General features: G+C 41.6%; 2 protein-coding genes across 2 annotated transcripts in view; one reads left to right on the top strand and one right to left on the bottom strand.

Moving 5' to 3' along the window:
• Nucleotides 1–742: 742 nt before the first annotated feature.
• On the bottom strand, nt 743–13,162 carry LRRC31 (leucine rich repeat containing 31). The gene is made up of 10 exons (XM_010220041.2): nt 12,967–13,162; nt 11,148–11,402; nt 9,714–9,863; nt 9,284–9,451; nt 6,611–6,778; nt 5,588–5,755; nt 4,657–4,824; nt 3,366–3,533; nt 2,025–2,192; nt 743–1,076 (listed from the first exon to the last, which is right to left on the bottom strand). The coding sequence occupies exons 1-10, from the start codon at nt 12,977–12,979 to the stop codon at nt 757–759; spliced, it is 1,746 nt and encodes a 581-aa protein (XP_010218343.2). The 5' UTR covers nt 12,980–13,162; the 3' UTR covers nt 743–756.
• Nucleotides 12,078–22,212, top strand: part of SAMD7 (sterile alpha motif domain containing 7) — a 23,046-nt gene continuing 12,911 nt past the window's right edge. The window contains exon 1 of the mRNA XM_088523953.1: nt 12,078–12,126. The gene's annotated coding sequence lies outside the window, so the exon portion shown is untranslated. The remainder of the gene's footprint in view (nt 12,127–22,212) is intronic.

Here is a 22,212-nt window from a genome sequence, read left to right as displayed (position 1 = left end):
GCATCCAGAATTCTTGCTGATATACCAGGACGTACTCTATCTAATGTACTCCAGAACTTCCCTGGCTCTCAGGGCCTACAGAGACACCAGTCAACTCTTCCTCACTTTGATTTTTATGCTGATTCCATATCCAGGACTCATTTATACCACCAGAAGGCAGCAAGGGCCAGAGCTGAGCTGGTATGGTTCCCCTTGTGTTCTCCTTACTGGACTAATACATAATCCTGAGTTACTGGGATGGTTTCCAAAGCTCTCAGTTATGTAGTTTTAATACTTTCATGAAAAGACAAAAGTTTTGACGGAGAAGAGACTGAACTTTAAAACACACTGGATTCAAGTATTTGAATATAAAAGCACCTTCGTTATACACACTCATACTCATACTGCCCACCCATATGTGATAGTGCACGACACAGGTGCTCATCTCCGCTGACGAATTGGGACACCCCATCTGAAATGTCCACTGCTCTTCTAACATCAGGCATTGCAGCATTCACAACACCAAAATTAAGCCCATGTAATGTTTCAGCATAGCAATGTAAGCACGGCCCAGAGAGCAGGAAAGAATATGTTATTAAATATAAGGATCCATGTATTTGGAAGGTTAAATAACAGGTTTATATAATTTTGGAACTATTTCAAGAGCTCGAAAGAAAAGATGACTAAAAATGGGAGAGTATTCAAAATCAGAGAAATAAAATACTTAGTTCACATGCGGGTATTTTCGAAAGGTCTATGAGGAACTTCCAAACTCCGTCACCAGTCAAAGCGAACGCTTCTTTTGTTGTCTTCATTAAAGCTTTCCAGTCGTTTCCACTGCGGTTCCGAAAGGACCCATCTTTGCATCCCCAGCTCTGCCAGTGCTGGCAGCTTTGTCAGTGCTGCAAACAACTCACTGAACCACATCCCACAGTCACGGCAAGACGATGGGCGAAGACTGATATCTAACTCTGACAGTCCTCTGAATACTGACAAACCTTTACAGAAGGCAGACCACCCTTCGTCAGAGATGTTGTCATTATAACTCAAGTCCAGCTTCCGTAATCTGGCTAGATGACCACCCTGTGTCAGTAGTGCTGAAAGAAATGACAGACAAAAGAGCAAATCATTGCTTTAAAAGGTTACGGAAGAGTGGTATTTTAATATCATATTATTCAAGGCCTTTCAACATTCAAACACAGCACGTTTCAGCTCCTAGCAATACAAAACGTGCCAGTCACTTGCTATTGGTCTCAGAAAGGCTGAAGGTGTGTGTACTTAAAGCACAGGCAATTCAAAAGGAACAGAGCATCTGGTTAAAAACTGTCATGTTTGTGGCAGCCTGAAAACCTGTCAGCTGGTTGTAGGGAGTATCCAGTGCCACCTGAGAAAGGCAGGCAGGTCTTGTAGGGAGATTTAGAAATAGGAAAGCGAAACTAGATGAGGACACACAATTACAACAGCCAACCGCACTGTGGGAAGGTAGTGGGCCTAATTTTCCCCCAAGAGAACTGGGAATTTAATGTACAATTGGCGAAGTAGCCACCCAGCAAAGGTGATATTTCAGGCTCTATCTCCCCAGGCTTCAGACTACAACCCTTAATAGCTATCACAGAACTTCTACCAACCTCCCACGCTCAGCAGCCGTGAGTTGGGCCTACAGATTCACAAGAATGTTTTTAAAAGAAACAGTTTTTTTAAAGGATCTTAGAATATTTTCTTTCTTTGGGTTCCCATTTGCCAGCATTTCTCAGCAGCTGCTAAGAAGTGAACTAGAACATTTCCATTTTAATTCTCCCATCACTGTGTGACTCCAGAGTTGCACCTAGTGGACTGAAAGCTGGTAATGACTCTATTACTTGCATGTATATGACATACAGCCTTCAGCAACATGAAATCTCTTTCTGGGAAAAATACTACCGTGTTTTCCATCTTTTCATGTCATTTATGCAAGAACCTGCCCTGTCCATGGAACAAGTCCCTTCAGAATTGTGGTTTAAATACCCTGGCTCCTTGACTGCTAGTAAATACCATGTTATACGTACTTAGAAGTGCCAAATCTTCAGCCACCAAGTTACAGCTGCTCAGTCTTAACACTTGAATCTCCGTCGCAAGCTTTAGCGCTTCCAAAAGCAGCTTTAGGTTCCCACCAACGCACTTATTCCAAGAAAGGTCTAATATCTCCAGTTCAGGAAGGTGAAGGGCAGCCTCAGCTGAAAAGATTAAGACCAGTAACTTCTGCTTATTAAGAGAAAACAGCATGGCCTCAATAGACACCTCACCGCCAATTCACCTGTAAATAGGTTCCTAACAAGCTTGAGCTTAGAATGACTTAGTTAATCTTAATAGCCAGACCAAAAAAAAAAAAAAAATCTCTTGAACTCTTTAAAGAATGTAACACTGACAAAAGCCTGTTTAGCAGGTTTTAAGGGATCTCTGAAGAGGTTTCTCTTGTTTCTGCCTACGTTACTGGCCTGGCTTTACCCCACTCAAGTCAATTTAATATAAGGAGTTAATTTTTAAACTATTTAATATTTATCTAAAGATAGCAATTTTTGCTGTGAACTCATCATGTAAGATGAAACACACTGTATATTTTTACACTGATTTCCAAGACAACAATCTTATATAGTTGCAATGATATAAATATAGTAATCGTCTGCTGAAGGCAGTCAAGTTTTGCTGTGAATTTCAATACAACTAATAAACAGTGAATAATAAACACCAACTGCACAACACACGGTAACTAACAGATTTCTCTGTATGTAGTTTTTACGTGCCAGATGGACCCCCTATCAAAGGCCCAGTGTAGCCACTAACCCCTGGAGATTGCAATAAGCAGTCAAATGAAGCTGAATTTAAATATCCTGTGTTAGATTGGGCATAGCTTGACTTTTCTTCATAGCCATGCAATCTCTCCCCCATTACTGCAATCACTGTTTCCATTCCTACTGAAACTACCTCTAGTGAGGTGAAAAAATGTTAATTGAGGCTTTACCTTAGCAAGCTGCAAATACAGCAGTACAACCAAACTATAATTCCAGCATAATATCAATTGCATAACATGAAACTTAATATGAATATAAATCACATTCTGGTGGTTCTTATTTTAAAATTAGGCAATCTATGAAAACGGACTAAAGGACTAAAAGGACTTCACCCAGTCAGGCAGAATGACAGAAGACTTACAACAGTTTTCCAGCTGGTCCCGTAGTATTCCCAGTGCTCAGCTATCCCTTGCAATCTGGTTTTGTCACAAGACAACCAGAATCAAGAACAAGGTGATTACTTTTTTATTCAGGACCTGTAGCATAATATGATTATGGATCTTCAGAGTCCAACTGAGAAAGAACGAAGTGCTCTGTCCTACTTAAAATCATTCCTACCTAGTGACGAGAAGGACTCTTCTTGTAAACAGCAATTGCTGATGGCCACAGACTTCAGCTTTGGTAGAAATCTGAGCCTGCTGAGAAGAGGATCAGATGAGACTCCTACATTTTTATTCGAGGATAAATTCAGCTCTTGAAGACTGGAGAGTAAAGGTATCACCTGGGCTTTGAAAACATGAAATATTTGTTAGATAGTCACAGATCTAGAAAAAGTATGTGTTACTATATATTTATTTGACATCATTTCTTTTCTTTCTAAATCAATCCAAAAATCAAGGCCAAGTTTTGACACTCAAATTTACAGTGGATAACATTTTACTCATTCCCAGTAGGAACATGTAGGAAAGTAGTTACTATGCACTGTGTGGAAGGGTGTCAGAGTGTGGCTTTGCTGTTGGAATTTTCAAGGTCAAGCAGTTAGCATTAAATGAGTAGGGGATATATTTCCAAAGTCTTCGCTGCTACTGTCTATTAATGTGGTTATTCTCTCTTAGGTCTACTATGTGTAAGAGATTAAAAATAAACCATAATCGATATTACTAACAGTCAGTGTTTCCCATTGCTTCAGCAGCAGCTTTTTGAATTATCTTTTTTTTTTAATAATGGCAAATAATATGTAGACAATATAGGCTTTGTGTCATGTTGTTGCAAAGAGTAAAAGACCATGTCGAATAGCTGTGATAATGGAAAGTACACAGAAAATCAACTGTCTGTGATTAAATGGGAAACAAGTACTTCTTCCTACTAGCTGCTCGTAGTTACGAGCAGTTTGATCTATTCAGCCTGTAGTTTTCAGCTTCTCCATAAAGCAGAGAGTAGCAGCAGTAAAAGAGCTCCTCACATCACTCTGTACTTTAGATAGTGCTCACTAAGCGGGGATTGGGCAGCTACATTTCCATGTACAGGGACCCTCTGGATCCAGGCCGATCTTTACCAACAGAGGAACTTTCTCTGGATATTTCCAAAATCACTGGTGCTCTACAAAAGCAGTGCTCAAAACCAGTTCTTGGTGGCAGTTCCTACATTCACATCAGGGGGCTGAACCCTGGCAGATTCAGGCCCTTGGTTCTACACGGCATCAGCCACTGTGTGACTCCCTTTGATATAGCACAGGACCATTTTGCGTTGGCTGAGCAATCTATCCTCCCCACTGCACTTCCAGAACTGCCCAAAACAGCATTACCCCAGAGTACTGAGACTGCTACACTAGGCTGTCCAGAATCTCTTCTGCCAATTTTCTGAAGTCAAAAACATGCATTCTTAAAGGATTTCTTGAACATGCCCTTACACAAAATAGTCATGTCCTCTTCTGTTATACAGCACTGGTGCAGATCAAGGAATTCAAGATTTTTCAAGTTGGCCAAATGAGCTGTTGAGTCTTTAAAGCCACCACCGATCTCTCTGTTACATGATAGGTCTAATTTTCTTAGCTCTGCCAGGTGCTCTAAAGCAGAGTCTGAAATGGAAAAGTGAACATGGCTGTTACACTAGCAAAGGTCATGACTTTAGCACTTATTTATTTTAATGTCAAAGTTTGCACAAAGTATTGAAAGCAAATCTTTCAGGCTAAGCTTCAGGGTATAATCACAACAGCTATACAGAAATGCCACAAAGTTTGCAACTCCATTCTTCTCCAAAGGAGCAGGTGAAGGTGAAGCTAGCCCATCCACTGGGTCAGAACAGTCCACCCTCTAAATCCATTCAACTTTCAGCCTCTTGCAGAAATTACTACTGGGGGTGCTATTTCGAGCCAGTTCTTTTGTCTTAAGGATAAGATCTCCACTTGGGACAGACACAGATAACAGATAACAACCCTGTTTCATCCAGCTTCACTGGACATTCATTAAGCGAGAGTGGTGAATTTGGAATTCCTTCTGAAGGTGGGATTGCTCCTCTGCAAGCTAGCTAGCAGGTCTGTGCCCTCTTCTGTGCTCTGCCTGAGGAGTGCAAGCACATCTAGAGAGCTGTTAACCTTCCCTAAGATGGGTCTCAGACAAGTGTCGTGAAGGGTGACCCTCCCCACTGACTTTCACACGGTTGAGTTCAGGGAAGATAACTGCAAGTCTCTGTCATCTTTTATCCATCCTCAAACAGGAAAGAATCATTGTCCATAAAAAGAGCCAAACCATTAGCAAAATGCCACCTTGCTGCCTCTCTTAAATGGGTTTCACATGTACTGTTTATGCAGAATGAAAGTCTTTCTGAATGTAAAGTCTAACCTAAGGCCTGGATGCTGTCTTGCTTTAACCCACACATATGCAAGTTTAATTCTTTCAAGCCTGGCACATTTTTCAGATCCTGTGCAATAATCTTCACACTGTAGCCAATGTTTTTGTTGATTGAGAGATCTAACACTTCAAGGTTTGAGATCACATTTAGAATCTGAGCTGGGAAGGAAGAAAAGAAAATCAGAATTAGTAATTGTCTGGTATAGTCAGAGAACATGAAAAAAATAGAGCACTCTGACAAACAGGAAGAGATAGGCTGGGTTTGCCCGTATGTGTGGTTTAGACTTACCAAGTTCCGGTTCTATCGAAAAAAAAGCAAAAAATACAGCAAAACAAAGAGAGGACTCCAAATAAATCAGTGAAAAACCTGTAGGAAGATAGAGTAAGGACAGAGACAAAAAAAAAAAAAAAAGGCAGGAATACAAAGAAGAAATAGGATGACAAAATAAAAATCTAATAAAAAAATACAGGACTTCATGTTCTGATCTGGAGATCAGAAGCATGAACAGGGGCTTCTCTTAGGGAGAAAATTTATTAAAAATATACAATTAGTTCAAATGAGCACATAGGATTAAGATACGGTAAGAACAAGGGAGGGATGGAAAGTGGTTGCCAACTCCACCCAAATTCCCATTCCTCACTCCTTCTTTCACACCCTATAGCTAACAACAAATTTAGCTATTTAACTTGAGGCAATCAATTCTGGAAATACTCTATTACATGACTTGCTCAAGGTCTCAAAAGATCCAGCAACCCTGGACCACTGAGCCAGGCAGACTGCAGTTTAGATCTAGTTCTTCTCAATCCTACCTCACATGATTAGAAAGAGCCACTTTTCTTTGGAAAAAAAAGTGCAACAAATACCAACACTGCATGGTAATCACTGTTATAATGCAGAGCCTGATGTGAAAGAACTTTCAAACAATATTGGGTTTAATATGGCCATAAGCTGAGTCAAATGAGTTACATTTTGGTGAAGCCAGGATTTCAGGTCAGCTGTGTGGATACACATACCAAGGGATTCTCCATCCTTCGCTGTCAAGTTACAATCTGTAATTTTCAGAATTTTTATCTTGCAGCCTTTCTGGAGTTTTTTTGTCAGCAGCGATAGTTTTCCACCTATGTTACTGTTCCATGATAAATCCAGTTCTTCAAGCTGAGGAACAATTTCAAATGCTTCTCCTATGAAAGAAGTCTAAGGTGATTCATTCTACCTACCAAATTCAGTACAAGACAAAAATACAGTTTTAGAAAATATAAAAGGGGAAAGTTAACCATTTAATTCTCTAAACATAACATTTTCATTAGAAAAACTGGTATATGCCATGAATTGTTGCTACTGCAGGGATGTTGTATAAATTCTCGCCTTGTCCAACAGGAACAATATAGATCACAAATCATTGTCACAGCACACACAGCACATTAAATTTATGCAGGTTCTCAAATATTCACCGGATTGTTTGACCATCACTGTAGACCTGTGTGAGGATCCAGAAAGTCTATTCCATGAAGAAAGCAATAGAAACAGCAAGTCTGAATTTACTCTCCCATACAGTTTTGCTTGTTTTTATTTAGCAGACTTACAGCATCCTTTGCAGGGTGTACACAAGTTATTTTGAACAGAATGAAAGAAGTCTTCTCATAGCTGCGTCTTAAACTTTAAAAAACTGATTTCTAACAGAACTCTGACTCCGTTCATAAGGAATCAATCAAACTGAGCACTATTTTGAGCCAAACTATCTTTCCTATGACCTCCAAAGACAGCACCAATTTTGAGCACATTCAGGAAAAATAGTCTTTTCCAGCCCTGACGCTCCTGCTATTGAACTGCTTTAACACTCTTTGGAATACGAATATCCCACTGCAAGATCCAGCTTCCTAAATTCCTCTGCTGAAGGGAGAGGAAGATGGATATTTGCATAAACTAGTTTCCAAGACAGACCAATTAACCAGACCATATGCAAATGCAATTTCAAAGTGTCACACAGCAAATCTTTGATCTAAAGTCTTGTCATCGGCCTAATAACTGAGGTACATTTTAATAAGAAAACCCTTTCATGTCTGAGTGTTTTCAGAATTAATTTTTGATAAAAGTTTTACAAATAATTAGCTCTGTCAGTGGAGAAAGGGATGTGTCCCTTTCCAGGTTTGAAAGGGACATGTCTTATATTTTACCTGTTTTTTTTCTGTTTTTATTTAAAATAGTTGCCTCCATCTAGAACTCTGAACAATGCCCTACAGCTGAGTGTTTTTACCTCTGGAGTATTGCCTGTTTCTATTTGACAAACGGACTAGCATTCCAGATACATTTTCCACCCAGAAGATAAATAAAGGGATATAACTCAAGGAATGGTTCTCCTATCGCCTCTCACAGCACCTGCTCAGAGCAATTACACAGGGCAGGCTGATACGATGACTATATTTGAGGTCATTATTTTCTGAGCAGAACGTACCCACCGAGTCCACAAACGCCTACGTTTCCACAGACTGATATGGACATAGTCAAGCAGGCACTATTGATCTAAACATATTCTCACTAAACACACATACTCCTCAAAACTGCAGCCAAAAAAGAGCAAGTCGACTGTTGCTGTTCCACATCTCAAAATGGAAATGAAACTTTCATGATCAGCTATGTGTGTCTCTGCAAAGGCGAATCCAGAAAGGAGAAGAAAGGGCAGCAAAGAAATACATTGAAAATGTAGAGGGTAAAATACAAAGAGTTAACCAAAAAAAAAGGGGGGGGGGAAGGGGCTTGAAAATAAAAATAAATATGCAAAAAACTCATAGAAAATTAAACACAGGTTTGACCCTCATCAGAAACAGACCAATTATTTTCACCAGCTTTTTTAGAGATGGATTTTCCTCCCCAGCAGACAATATGAGCTACTTTTGACTTAAGACCACATATGCCAAAATTCCTGAATCTCTCTTGAAAAACCACTGAAGTTGCATAACATAAAAAACCCAGCTTTTTAACCCAGACCAGTTTGTAGAGCTTGCAGAATAAGCAGAAGTTTTTCAGAATATCTAGTTCACTGAGTTTGTCCATTTTCTAGACACATAGCAGAGATCCGCCCCAGCAGTAAACTCCAGGCCCAGTGGTAAATGACTCAGCATGAGGACCTGAGTTCATACCACCTTAAAAACCTTCAGATCTCATACTTTGTTTGCAGACACTCCAGACAAAGATGCAAGCAGATCTCCCAGATTTGGGAGAAAAAAAAAAAAGTCATAAAGCTTCCTAGGTTTTTAGTTTCCTCCAGACACCCTCAACTCACCAAATTCTGTGTGATGTGCACTACATCCATCCATGCAGTAGTAAGACCTACCTAAGCTGACCCTATCATGATTAAATAATTGTCTTCCAGTTCTTCTGTCTACTGTTAGATACTTGAAAGTTAGTCCACAAAATGCTAATCCATTTTCAGGAAAGAGCATTTTCCCATCTGGAACAGGATTCTGCTCCCTTCTGCCTGTGCAAGCTTTATGTCCCAACCAATGACCTTGCCAGAGCTACTCTTAGGTATAAGGTCACTCATAAGTCCAGGTACTTTCTACTACTTCACAGCTGGGAGTTTATATTGTCCAGTAACCAGTAGGCATAAAACAAAGGAAATAATGAGATTGAATACAATAGATCCACACAGTCAGAAAATAAATGTACCAATACATGCCAGTCTGTACCTAAGGAAGTGACATCCTCAGCCGTCAGCCTGCAGCTGTTAAGTCGAAGAACTTTTAATAGGTTCACATGATGGAGCTGAGTAGTGAGAGCTTTCAAAGACCCTCCAACACCACCATTCCAGGAGAGGCTGATCTCTTCCAGCTTTGGAAGATATGGCAGTAAAGAAGCTATTTAAAAAAAAAAAAAAAAGTTATCTGTCATGTTATCTGCAGTTGGAGCATAAAGACATTACCTGCTTCACAGACCTGTACGAGGACCTAATTCATTAATGAACATTTCTCAGGGGCTGGACCACCAGATGAGATGTTTAGCAGAAGTCTCAGGACTGAGACCAAAGAAAGAAAAGCCAAAGAAGTGAGTGAATATATGAATAGGCAAATAAGAAATACAAAAAGACATTGTGTATAGATGAATAAAATGTATATTTACCCAGCTCTGTTACATCTGTTGCACTTAAAGCACAATTATTTAGATCCAGATTCTCGCTGTTGGGTTTCTTTCCCAGCTTCTGCATGAATTGGTTAAATCTCTGCTTACCAGATGGTGACTCTGCTTCACAAATAAGATGTGAAAGTCCATCTGTGTAACAGAGAAATAGGGCTCTGGTTACCTCTGCAACTAACAGTGCAACTAACAGTGTCAAAACCTTGTCTGCAGATGCCAGACGAAGATTCCAGAAAATCAACTAAACTCGGCAGTAAACACGGCTCTATTTTTGATTCAGAGGACCACATCAAAGTGGATCAATATCCTGAGTGATAAGACCACTGTAGATTAAATCACTACAAAGCTGCTGATACTAAATGACAGAAGAATCTCCTGTTGCACATCTTGAAACTACTTTACAGCAGCAACTTTGGGTATTTGCACAAGGGCAGCCATCTGCACAAGGAATTCTTGCAAAGTTCTGGGCTGCAGGTGTTCTGGACGCTTAACTTACCACTTAACCAGCTCCGTGCCCTTCTTGTTCTGTGGCAATACGGACCACATTGACCAGTTAGCACTGAGCGGAGCTGTGATTCTGCAGTGATCCTGCTCCTTCTTCCATGACAGCCCATGTCCATTTTCCTGCATTTTCTGCTCAAGGCAGTACTGCTGTGTTTGGCTTCGCAAAGCCACCCCCATTTAGCTTCTTCTTCAATGCAGTTTGCACAGCAAGGAAAATTGCTTACATTCCTCTCTAAACCCCTTTAGCAGATCAATCAAAACAGTCTCACTAGTATCATCTAATGCCTACAGTCAAAAGTGAGCCGTCAAAAACTGCACAGAACAGTCATCCCTGCTCACAAGAACTGCCCACTCATCACTTTCCCATTCCTAGCCAAAACTCTCAAAGGATGAGGCCCTAAATCTCATATTCCAGCACCTTTATGAAAATAGCCTCATTTTCTCTGGTGCGGAAGTAGAAAGTACCCCTGTGAGCACAAAACAACACACACAGCGAATTCCCACTCCCTTCCCCTCCCCCTAACCAGTGACAAGTGGTGGGAAACATCTGTTCTTGTTGCCTTCAGACTGCTTTAGCAGCAGGGTGGATGGCCCTTAACCATAAACAAGCCAAGCTACTGCTTGAAGCTCCAGTTCCAACATAAGCTCTGTGACTAACGAGCTGATCCAGCACTGGTGTCACCCAGCAGAGCTTGGGAGGGAGGTCACACAAAACCTCTGCCCCTCTTAGCAACACGGATCTTTGCTGGCTGTCAAATCAGAGAGCACATCCTTGGCAATATTCTGATCAGAAGCAAGTCCTGGGCAAAGGAGAAGTCTGAGTTAACAAAATACAGCACTTTGGCTACCAAGTAAAGCAAATGAAATTAGGATACATACACATGTGCATCTATTTCTTTATTGTACCAGCATTACCTTCTATAGGGAGATCTTTCTTCTCATTCTGATCATCAGCTCTAGAGTTGTTTATTTCTGTTTCTTCAGTCTCCTTTCTGCCTTTGGCTTCGAATTTGCCAAAGTCAAAGCCCCCGAAGAATTTTCTGATGCCTGAAGGCTGCTCTTTTCTTTTTTCAGCAGATTTCTTCCCTTGAAACTGTTTTCTAACAAAGTCAAACGGGGAACTCTTCGGGATATCCTCTTCACACTTATCTTGGCAGATCTGAGCATTCTCTGTCAAGAGATCAGCAGACATGAGAGGAATTTTTAGCATTCTTGTTTATCCTATTTTATAATGCCAGGCACATAGAGATTTTCCTACTTGTCCCTTCACACACTAGTAAAGCACTATTTAGCGCTTTCTAAACTCATTTCTGCTCCTTCGAGAGGACCGGGTAATACTCCGTATGTGCACTGCAGCCTCCGGGGTCCCAGTGCTCAAGGACACAAGTATCTCTCCCTGTGCCCTCTTAATTCAGACGGCTCCTAATGCCACCTCCCAGGTCCCTGAGTGTAGCAGAGCTAACCTGCTGGCTCCCCTGTCACTTGATCTCCAAGTTCTGTGCTTGGTCTTGTGGCCAAACTAAAGCAGCAAGGCTCAGACATCCCTGCTCCATGGGGAGCCCAGGCAAACCTGGCATCAAGGGGAGATTCTTCATGCAAAGACTTGTCCAACAGTCATGAAGATGAGAGGAGGGGGTGCATGAGAGAGGGGCAAGGACACCCTTGCCCAAACATTGTCACACGCTCCCAAGCTCAGGACAGGGGGACAAGCTCACATGCAAATGAAACCCCATTAACCTGAGAGCAAAGCTGAAATAGTGCAGAAAACAACTACCTATTGAAGTGACAAACATCCATAGTGTGCCAGTGCTGGAAGAAAACAAGCCCTTCAGCCTGCTTGGAACAGTGTAATACTACAATGACATCAGCTTCAGTGACTAATTCTCAGAAAAATGTAAGTCTAGCTTCATAATAATCTATACATTCCATCCTTGGTGCTGTTTGTAATACACTAGCATATATTGCCCGGTTACCGCAGCCGCTTTATTTTTCTCTGAATTAATCCTTAGTTTAAATTCTAGCATTTGCACATACATACAGGCTTTTAATTGGGCAGTCACATGAACTAAGCAGACATGCAAGGACTATATGGAAGAGATATGATTCACGTCTTACTGTTTGCCATTGACTGCAGGGGAAACAACTTGCGCTCACAGATAGGATTTCTGTGAGCTCAGATCTTGATCCTGTAAACACATCGGAGCTCAAAAACACACCTCTGTGCTCATGGTGCTCATGTCCCCATCATCTGTACAGACCTGCACACAGAAGCCCATGCCATCCACAGAACATATGCACTTGCTCGCTTTACTATCAGTCTGTTAAAAATAATGTCACCAGCATCAACTTTCCTCATAAGGAAAACACATGTGCAGAATAGTATCAGAAACCCTATGACTTTCACAGACTGTTTTCACGTTGTTATACCAAATGTCAAAATGAAGCGTAGAGTGTTGGCACAGCCATATACACACACATACATAGCTATATATACATATATATTGGGTTTCTTTTATGTAGCAAGTTGCCTGCCATGATACAAGTGTTCAGGACAGAGCACATACAGAGAGTTGATGCACTGTTTTAAGTCTTGCTCTTAGCCTGTCACAGCCACATGTCTCATGAGCAAAGTACAAAAGCCACACAAAGCAACGTGCATAGGTGTACGTGCACATTTACTGAGCTATAAAGCAATGCCAGTTTTGTATTACTTTAAACAGCCAAGAAAACATACCTGTCTTGTCCATTGTTACCCTTGCAGATGTGTTTCACACTCAGGGCTTGCAGGAGAGGCGAGCTAGGACATCCAAATGAACCTCACTTCTTTCCCTAGCAGGATTTTCCATGCACTCTTCTTTCAAAGCTGTTTCTGTCTTCATTTGTTATCAGCAGCTGTGCACAAGAGACTTCCCAAATTTTCTCAATTCCGCCTCCCCAAACAGTTTGCTCTCCCTGGTCCCTCTTTCCTAGGAGAGTTTGAGAAATCCCCTTCACTGCTCTGATCACATCCCCACTTAGAGCATAACCAGGGAGAAATCAGGAAGCAGCAGCACAGGCTGCTGCACTCCAGCCCTTGCAGGGCCCTGAAACAGCTGGTGTTGGAAAGGGCTGAGTCACCTCCCAGATCAGGTTTCCCAACTACCTGAAGAACAAGCTCTTTGTTTTCCCACCCCTTTTGTCCATAGGAGTCAGGTGCAGGGCTGGTGGCCGAGCAACGCTCCTGTGTGTCAGCAGGTTGTTCACAGTGAGCAGAGTTCAGTGAGGAGGGAAACCACGGGACTCGCTGCTATTCGTTTTGGGGAAACAGGAGATACAGGTTATTTGGGCACAATCTCCTTGTTGGCAACAGCATGATATAACATTGCGATACAATCATAAATAAATACATCATAGAAATGTGTCAGACTTCATCATAACTTTTTTTTTGGTTTAGCTCTGTATGCCTGCCCAAGAATCTGGTTTCCATGATGGTGAATGTTTGGATTTCTAGCTGAAATATATTCATGACCATTTGTCCTGGATCTGCTGAGCTTCATTTGTTCTTTGTAATCTACATCTTCATTTTAGCAGGCTAAGCCACCCAAACTCCTCTTGTCTTATGCGCTTTCCAATTCTCTTACCATTTTCCTGGTCAACTCTGTCTGCACCTGGTGCAGTTTAATTTATACTTCCTTAAACACAATGAACCATCCACTGATCCACATGCACTAAGGACATGTGCAAGCTGGAGTGCTTTTGTCAGGAAATGCTAAAGCTGCTCAATAAAACTGCAGCCATTTGTTTGAAAGCATCCAGTTAGACACAGGCAGTGGGGACAGGTCTGGCCTCCCTGTGTCTATGTACAAACGATGCAGACACGATGCAGGGAGGCATGGGCTGCTGCTAGGAGACAGCGGGATTAGATTAGAAGAAGAAAACCTTAAAGCGAACATCAGCAAAAAACTTCCTGCCCATGAGAAGTAACAGGCTGGGAAATGTTCATGGCAGGAAAAAAAACCCACAGAAACGCAGTGATGAACAGTATTTCCCTAAGGAATGGAGTGCATGTGCCTATTCCTGAACAGAATGCACCTCCAAGTTGGTTTGGGTGTTGGGCACTAGGAGTGCTGGCCCTGTCCTAGCTTCTGATACTTGCACCTTGCTACAGCTCTGCATCTTCCAGGGAAGATCATCTCCGTGTCCTGGTTCACTTCACATCTTCAGGCACCTCAGCTACACAAACGGGCTGAAACCCCACGCATTTCTGCCAGTGAGGAACTCACTGAATTTGACAGTTCTTTCCCACTTTCCATGTTGTGCTCGTCCATGGCCAGGGATGAAATGGAGAGAAGGAGATCCCTGTTTGGGCACACATGCCAACATGGGAACATGTTGGCCTGAGAGGCTCGATGCCCACCACAGTTCAAGGAGATGTGGGAGGGCAGTATCTGATAATCTCTGCTCCCTTGAAGCAGGGAAATCCCTAAGCACTGATTAAAGTGGTTAGGCTGGGCTAACCTGAATGCCCTGTCATTGGCGTGTTAGGTGATGTGTTGCCCATTCAGAAATTCTTTCTCTACTTCAGGCTGTTGAATGATAGTGAAAATACCTCATGGCACCATGACCACATCCCTGCAATCCGGTGGGAAGGGAAACGTTGCTTCGGAGTGGCCTAGTCTCCTCTTCCTAGAAAGCAAATCTTTGCCTGTGCTTACAATATCCAAGCAGAAAGAGGGGGCAGCAGGGTTATCCCAAAGAAAAGCCCAATGACTGCAGCAAGGAGGCTGCCCTGGGCTGCAGACATGAGCATTACCTCGCAGCAGTCCAGTTTGTGCCCTCTGCGCTGCGAGACTGGCCCTGCTCGGGGCTTCTTTGTCCCTTGGGGTTACATTCGTGAACATTTGTTCAGTTCCTGCCTCACGGACCTGGGCACCCACATTTGCAGCATGTCGTGCACAGCACAGGACAAGCTTAGCTATTGCCATTAAAAAAAAAATAAGCACCTTCCCCCTTCTATGTAGTTAAATGGCTTATGACCATCTGCTGAGTTCTCAGTGTCACACTTGTTTATATCTATCTGCTCTTCTTCCTGGGTAGAGCTGGGGTGAGGATGGGAACAGAATCGATTTTGGAACAATATAGTTAAAGTTGCCTCCCACACAGCATCCACCGGTGAAAGATTACTGTGGATTTTTGTACTTTGCCTCATTGTGACTCTTTAATCTGGCATATATTCCAAAGAAATAATGCCATTAGAGGATTAGTGCCACAAGTTGATTTGAAAAAAAGGATTTGCAAACATTGAAATCCTATATTCTATGGATTTAATCACTGAGTATCATTTTGGGGATTTCTTTCCCTTTAGTAGTGTCTCTTTCAATGAAACCCAAACAAAGCAACAACTCTGTTTTCAATGGCTCTTATTATCCATTAAAGAAAAACAATCCCCCAAAGCAGCTGGTTTAAATAATACAGAACCTAAACATGCTGGGCCAAGTCCTGCCTTGCTGTAGCCCAGTCACTGCAGCTGTGCCAGGCAGGCACTTGGCTCAATATTAACACAGAACGTAGGAACCTGGGTGTTTATCTGCTAGGGGGGTTTCATATTCTGGGGGCTGTGCCATTTGGTAGCACGGTGACACCTGTTTACTTCCACATGAGATTGTTCCCTTCCTCGGCTTTGCTCACACCCACAGAAGGCAGCAGCAAAGTTCCTGCTAACTTTCAGAGCGCAGCACAAGAAACTTTTCCAGAGTTTTCCATAGGAAAAGTAGAATGAGTCACTACGAGGTTATTCATTTTCCCCTTGGCACACCTCTTTGCTGCTCTGCTTCCCCATGCTGTGTGACTGTCCCTGCCTGGGGGGCTCCTGCTTGCTGGGCTTGTGTCAGGCTGCCGTGGGCCGAGAGCTTGCTGGGGAAGGACAAATTCTTCCTACCCCACTGCCAGCATTGCCAGGGCCTGGCGGGGCTGCCTGTCGCGAGGCTGTGCGAGGAAGGGCTCGGGATACACCTACCAGAGCTGCTGCCAGGTGCGGCTAGGAGAGCGGCCCGCTCCTCTAACAACTCGCTGCCCTCGTTTTTCCCAGCCATGCTGCACAAGCGGCAGGATGAAGCCCTTCTCTGGAGAGCTCCCTCCTCCTGGCTCTGCTGCTCTATCCCTTCCCTTCCCTCTTCTGCTTTGACCCAGTTCTGAACCATAACAGATGCACCAAAATTCAGTGTTGCCTAAAGCGCTGAGATGCCTGCAGCTGGCACTCACGGCGAGCTACTAGCCTCACGGTAGCTGTGCCAGCCACTGGTTTCATGTGGACTATATTTACACTAAGGCAACTCACAGAGCAGTATCAGCCCCAGGGCCAGACCAAATCCTTCAGAACAGCAGGAGGGCTGGAAGGGCCCCGGCCCAGGGACAAGCTGCAAGTGTCCTGCCAAAAGAGTTTGGGAAACACACCTGGACTTCCAGGCAGAGCTCAGCAGTGCAGCACCATCTGCACAAATACTTTTTCCTTATATTCTCAGAAACTTTGTTCAACATTAACAATTCACTGTTCCCTGTTCATTCCAGACTGCCCTACATGCATGCACGCCTGAAGACTGAATTTGGTCCAAAGTCTCCAAGTATCCCCATCATTTCCCACAAAATAAATATTTGACCTACTTATTTAAATAGACAATCTGCCCTCAGTAGCAACTGCGGCAGTTGTTTAAAACAAGTTTCATCGTATTATGAGAACTAAAGCCAGTCCCTCAGTTACTATGTAGGTATAACCTTGGAGTGATCCAGGAGAGATGGGAAGAGGCACTGAGAACATACGAGCCTCGGGTCACAGATGCACATCCCTCTGAGCAACCTTGAACAGTCCCACTAAACTCAGGGAGATTTTTCATGCAGAAGGGCTGAGAGTATGATTATAACATGCATCACACAAAATTAGTCCTCTGATATGAAGTCACTCCTAAATGAAATAATGACCAAAACATAAGTTAAATATTTCATTCTCCATTACAATCTGCTAGTCTGTTGCAGCAGCTTTTCAGGGCTAGAATTTTTTTTTTTTTTTTGGTTAAACTTATGCCAGCAGTAATCCCCTTTCAGTTAATCATTTACATGAATGGGTAATCTGCAGAGTTCACGCAAGGCCTGAAAACTATATTAATTACTAGAAACCTAATTAGAAATCAACAGAGTCAAAGGATCAGTGCTACTTCCATACGGTACCATCTGGCTGTATAGTTCATCACAACTCCCCATCTCATTCTGGGAAAGGTTAACCTGGGTATGTTTTGCCAGAGAGAAGAAGTTTATGTTGACATTTATCTGGTTGCAGAGCATTCTTATAGTCATCCTAAACGACAGCATCTCAGTCCCTATATTTCTAGGTTTTATTTCAAAAGGTAGTTCAAAAAAGAATGTTTAGTCAACAATTTCTATTTTGAACGGGATACCAATGCAGTTGAAATTTGTCTTAACACATCCAGAAAATACCCTAAGTCTATACAGAGGCTAATGAAAAAAGCCTCCAAACAAGCAAACATGAACAGATGTCTCTCATAAAAAAAAAATTCAGCACTGTCATTTGCTGAAATGTACAAGGCATGTTTTCCAGAGTGAAGACTGAAGTTCCATGCAAGACACAAACACGGCAGACAGAAGTTTTTATTACCTGAAAATGGTAATGCAATTCTACCAACAGATTCGCTTTTTCAGCCTCTAGCCTGTTTGACAGTTATACAAAGTCTGATACAAAGTTAACCAAACAAAAATGTAGGTCTTCATAAACTTGATTTGTATGGTTTTAAATCCAGACCTGTTCAACTGTTTGACTCATAGACATCATTCTTTAAACCTACAATGCTTTGTATGGAAATCCAGGCTCTTCACCTTAATTTAGCCATGTTTTGTGCATCCCTTAGACTCACCCACTGGCTTTTGCAATTGAGATCAACCATGGTGAATACATTTCAGAAGCTTCAGCTTTCTCTTTGTGTAGCCCAGGTCTCTGTTATTAATTAGATTGTGCCAGATGCTCTGACACACAAATTTCCCATTACCTTCACTAGTTATTTTTTAATTTCTCGCAAGTGGAGCCAAAGGCAGGATCCCATGTGTTTGTAAGCCACCTGTACCACCACAAAGTCTAATTACTTTTTCTAATTCTGCTTTTAAATAGAAGTTTTATTATGTCTTTTCTATTTTGGCCATCTGAAGAAAGATCTCCTTGTGAGAAAAGATGGAAGATTTGTAATAAAGAAACTGTTTTCGGAGGTCTTTTTCAGTCCAGCTCACTACATTATACAGAAATAAGTCTCCAAGGAATTAAATCTTGCTTCGGTGAACTTTGGAAGCAGAAGATATAAGGAATAGCTCTTTCACAGGATCACACTTCCATAGACTCCTCACCTATGACATGGGCAGTGTTCAGACACAGTGGATTAGAGAGACCTGCTTAGATTCTAGCACGGCAGCTTCTCTAGACATACAAGCCCACTCCGCCATTCCATTTTCATCAACAATGTAATTCCTGAACTGGCAATGAAACTTTTTTTGCCTTCTGTTTTTGAAGACATGACCTATATATCTCACCAGCTAAGCCCCACCTGTCCTTGCCTTTGGCAAATGGGGACACTTCTCAGATCCCTCTGTGTGATGGGGCTACAGGGGACCACGTTGCTCTATGTCATCTTAGCTAACAGCGATGCTGACGGGCAGCCCAAGGCCCAGGCCCAGTGGATACTCTCATCCTTGGCTTGTTCTGCTTGTAACTCACATCCCACATCCCTGTGAAGCAGAACTGGGGAGAGAGAGAGAAACCACCACATGATTCAGAAATGCTGTCATTGAAATCCAGTCAGGAATAGCTAGACCTTCTCCTGACAGGGCCGCTAAAGGGTTTTTATGAACTGTGGGTGTCACACACACGGCAGCACACAGCAATCCTGCTTCTCTGCTAGAAACCAGAGCCTGGATGCCAAGGGCCTTGTAAAGCAGTACTCTGTTACTCCAAACTTCCCAGCATCCCAGCTATATTGCTGATTCTGTTTCCACCTCAGAAAGCAGTTTTTCCTGGTATTAAACTCTGTTCTGTTTCCAAGAAATCTGATTCATACGTAATAACAAACCCGATAAAAAATCTATTCTGATACACGACTTTGCTTTTAATTTACTCTGGTAACCAAAAGTATTACAAAGTATTGCTTCAGTCTCACTCGAACAGTCTCAAAATACTCAAGAAAGGGAACTCTTCTGAAGACTTGTTACATTTCGAGTCACGTGGTTTGGTAGATAGCTACACACTAAGTGAGTTGAAAACAAACAAACAAAAATTATCTTTGAGCCTACAATGCTACTTAGATTCATTGTCTGCCTGCATGCCCAAAGGTCTGGACAACGAGATGAAACGTACTGTCATGTTAAGTCACCTAGTCTCTGATTAAAAAATAAAGAGTAAAAAAAAAAAGTAGTAGAAAACCCCATAGAATCATAGAATGCTTAAGGTTGGAAGGGACCTCTAGAGGTCATCTAGTCCAACCCCCCTGCACATACAGGGTCACCTAACAGCACGTGGCACAGGACTAACTAGTATTGGTTAAAATCTGGTATGTTTAAAACCTGGCATTGGAAATTCTTTCTAATAATGATTCTGTGTATGAATTCTCTTCTTTATGAAAAAGGTCCAGACAGCAACGAAATATCTGTGTTTACAAAAATAACAGTTACAGTCATGGAAAGGTTGAGGTTGGAAAGGACCTTTAGGGATCACCTAGTCCAAGTAATCAGAAAGAATTTTTAAAATAATCCTGCCCTAGATAGTACAAATAACGTTCACATAATGCATTCTTCTAACGGATATTAGAATAAACTTTGACATGTTAGATTTGCCATTTATTAGGCATTCATTCAGAGAGTTAACTCACTCACAGTGAGAATTAAAGAGTAAACTGTCGGCTTGAGCAGTATAACCGTCTGATCCCTGTGTTAGCCTCACAATATGCTTAACAAGATTTCCATCCCCTAGTTCCCCCCAATCCAATCGGATACACAGTCCGAGGGCAGCACAGTTCTGGGGTAACCACTCACCAACTCTGAGCAACAGGCTCTTTCTAACAGTCAGTGCAAACAGGCAACACAGGGCATAAGAGCTGATGCAATTCTTAACCTTCTCTCTTATTTCTTTTCAGAACAGGACGATTTTAAGTGAATGCACCAAGCATCTTAAAGGCTAACAACGGATTAGCAGGTTAAATGTGAAATAGGTTTATCAGATCAGTGCAGTGCTCTTCTTGTAATTATGTTTTTAGAGCCTGGTTAAAGGATGGTATTGGAGAAGGGCTTGTGATGTCAGAGTGGGAAGGGCTTAGAAGCACAGATGAGGGCTAATCAAGATAAGTTCAATTTGTATTTAAAGTAAAGTCAGCGTTAGTTAAGGCAGTTTTTGACATATTAATCTTGATGTGTTTTAAAAGCTGCCAATCACATGACTGATGCAACTTGAGAAGAAGACTTTTAGCAAAGGCACACAGTCCTGGATGCTCATGGTGTCTACATTTATCTCAAAACTAAGGTCTTCATAACAGATGTAAGTATACATGAAATAAAAACAAACGGTTCTAGTTTTTAATATAAATGGCAGTGCAATGACTGCTGAGCAATGCCGAGAAGTGTATGATATTTCAGATTTTGAGAGAACAGACTTACCTCACAGCAGAAACAGCACGGGTCAAAGCAGCCTTTTCCATGGTGCTTTTGAAGAGCAGCACTGGAATGCAGATAGAGTAACGTTAGGAACTGGCAGCAGAGATATAGAAAAGGTAAAATATGTGATTGACTATGTGCTGAATTCCTAACAATGTTCTATATGTGTTCTCATGCATAATAATCCTCCATAATATTCAGGAGGAAACTGCATTTTTATAACATACAGTTGATCATTTTAGAAACATTAAAAAACCTATTTCATAAATGGGAGCTCTAATTTTGGGAAGGATATTCATTGCACATGCTGTAATCTTCTAGAAAAAAATGGATGTGTACTGAGCTATTTAATTTTCATGAGGAAACATTTCAGTCTTGTCTAACTGTAACAAAATATTGTTAAAAGCTAATTAGCTGTTAATATATATAGCTTAATCTTCATGGGAATTTATCTTTTTAAAGTACAACAGAAAAGTTTTACGAATGCATCCTGGTGTGTTTTCTAAATCAGTGTTCAATGAGAATTGACCAAGGCTACCACGTACGTATTTGGATGTTGTATCTGATGAACCTGTATTTATTCTATGCATTTAAAATTGCATGCTACATGCACAGTCATTGTAGTGAACCACATTCATAACAGCTTTGTGGAACAGCAATGTATGCAGTGTGATATATTCTGTAAAAATAACACCATAATGTGATGAGAGCTCCTTGTACATGAAAGGAATTAATCGTAGACTGAGAACATCCTGAGGGCTATTGTATTGTCTCCTGAGCTAAAATTTCAAATTGCTCGGTTATCGAATATGTGAAATTTCTATCTCCCAGGTGTCTCAGAGACAGTAGAGGGAGAGATAAAGGCTCTCTCAGACTCAAGTAATTTCATCACGGTCTGACACTGCAAAGTGTGGAGCCGAAGGCGTTCAGGACTTGTGGAAGCTACTGAAATCCAAAATTGTGAAATTGTAGATCTGATGCTGTAAACATGTTAATCTCACAACAGGATTACATGCTCGATTAAAGTCTGTGACTTAGTATATGAATTTGGAAAATAACATTGGTTTGAATATCTGGTATCTGAGAACTATATAAATTTTAACATACTTGTCAATACTTTTTCAACTGAGTTTGTGCTGTCTTTGTCGTAAAGCAAGCCTGAAAAGATCAATGTTAAAAAGGGATGATCTTGTTTTATCCTAGAGACAGCAAATGCAGTTTCTCATGTTTTTTATTTCAGGATTTTGGGGAAGTCTAAGGGACACTCTTTCAATATCTAATATCCTAACAAAAAAAGAAAGGTACT

The sequence above is a fragment of the Tinamus guttatus genome, unplaced genomic scaffold (genome assembly GCF_059628265.1).
Source record: "Tinamus guttatus ecotype Peru unplaced genomic scaffold, ASM5962826v1 Tinamus_guttatus_pri_ptg000198l, whole genome shotgun sequence".
Classification (NCBI taxonomy): domain Eukaryota; kingdom Metazoa; phylum Chordata; class Aves; order Tinamiformes; family Tinamidae; genus Tinamus; species Tinamus guttatus.
This window is presented reverse-complemented; position numbering and strand designations above follow the sequence as displayed.

Bases quoted from the DNA above. Each gene is read 5' to 3' on its own strand.
- LRRC31 (XM_010220041.2), bottom strand. The intron at 6,779-9,283 runs GTACAGACTGGC...CTTCTTTCATAG, and splicing joins TGAGGATGTCACTTCCTTAG to GAGAAGCATTTGAAATTGTT. The intron at 2,193-3,365 runs GTAGGAATGATT...TAATCTTTTCAG, and splicing joins AGAGTCCTTCTCGTCACTAG to CTGAGGCTGCCCTTCACCTT.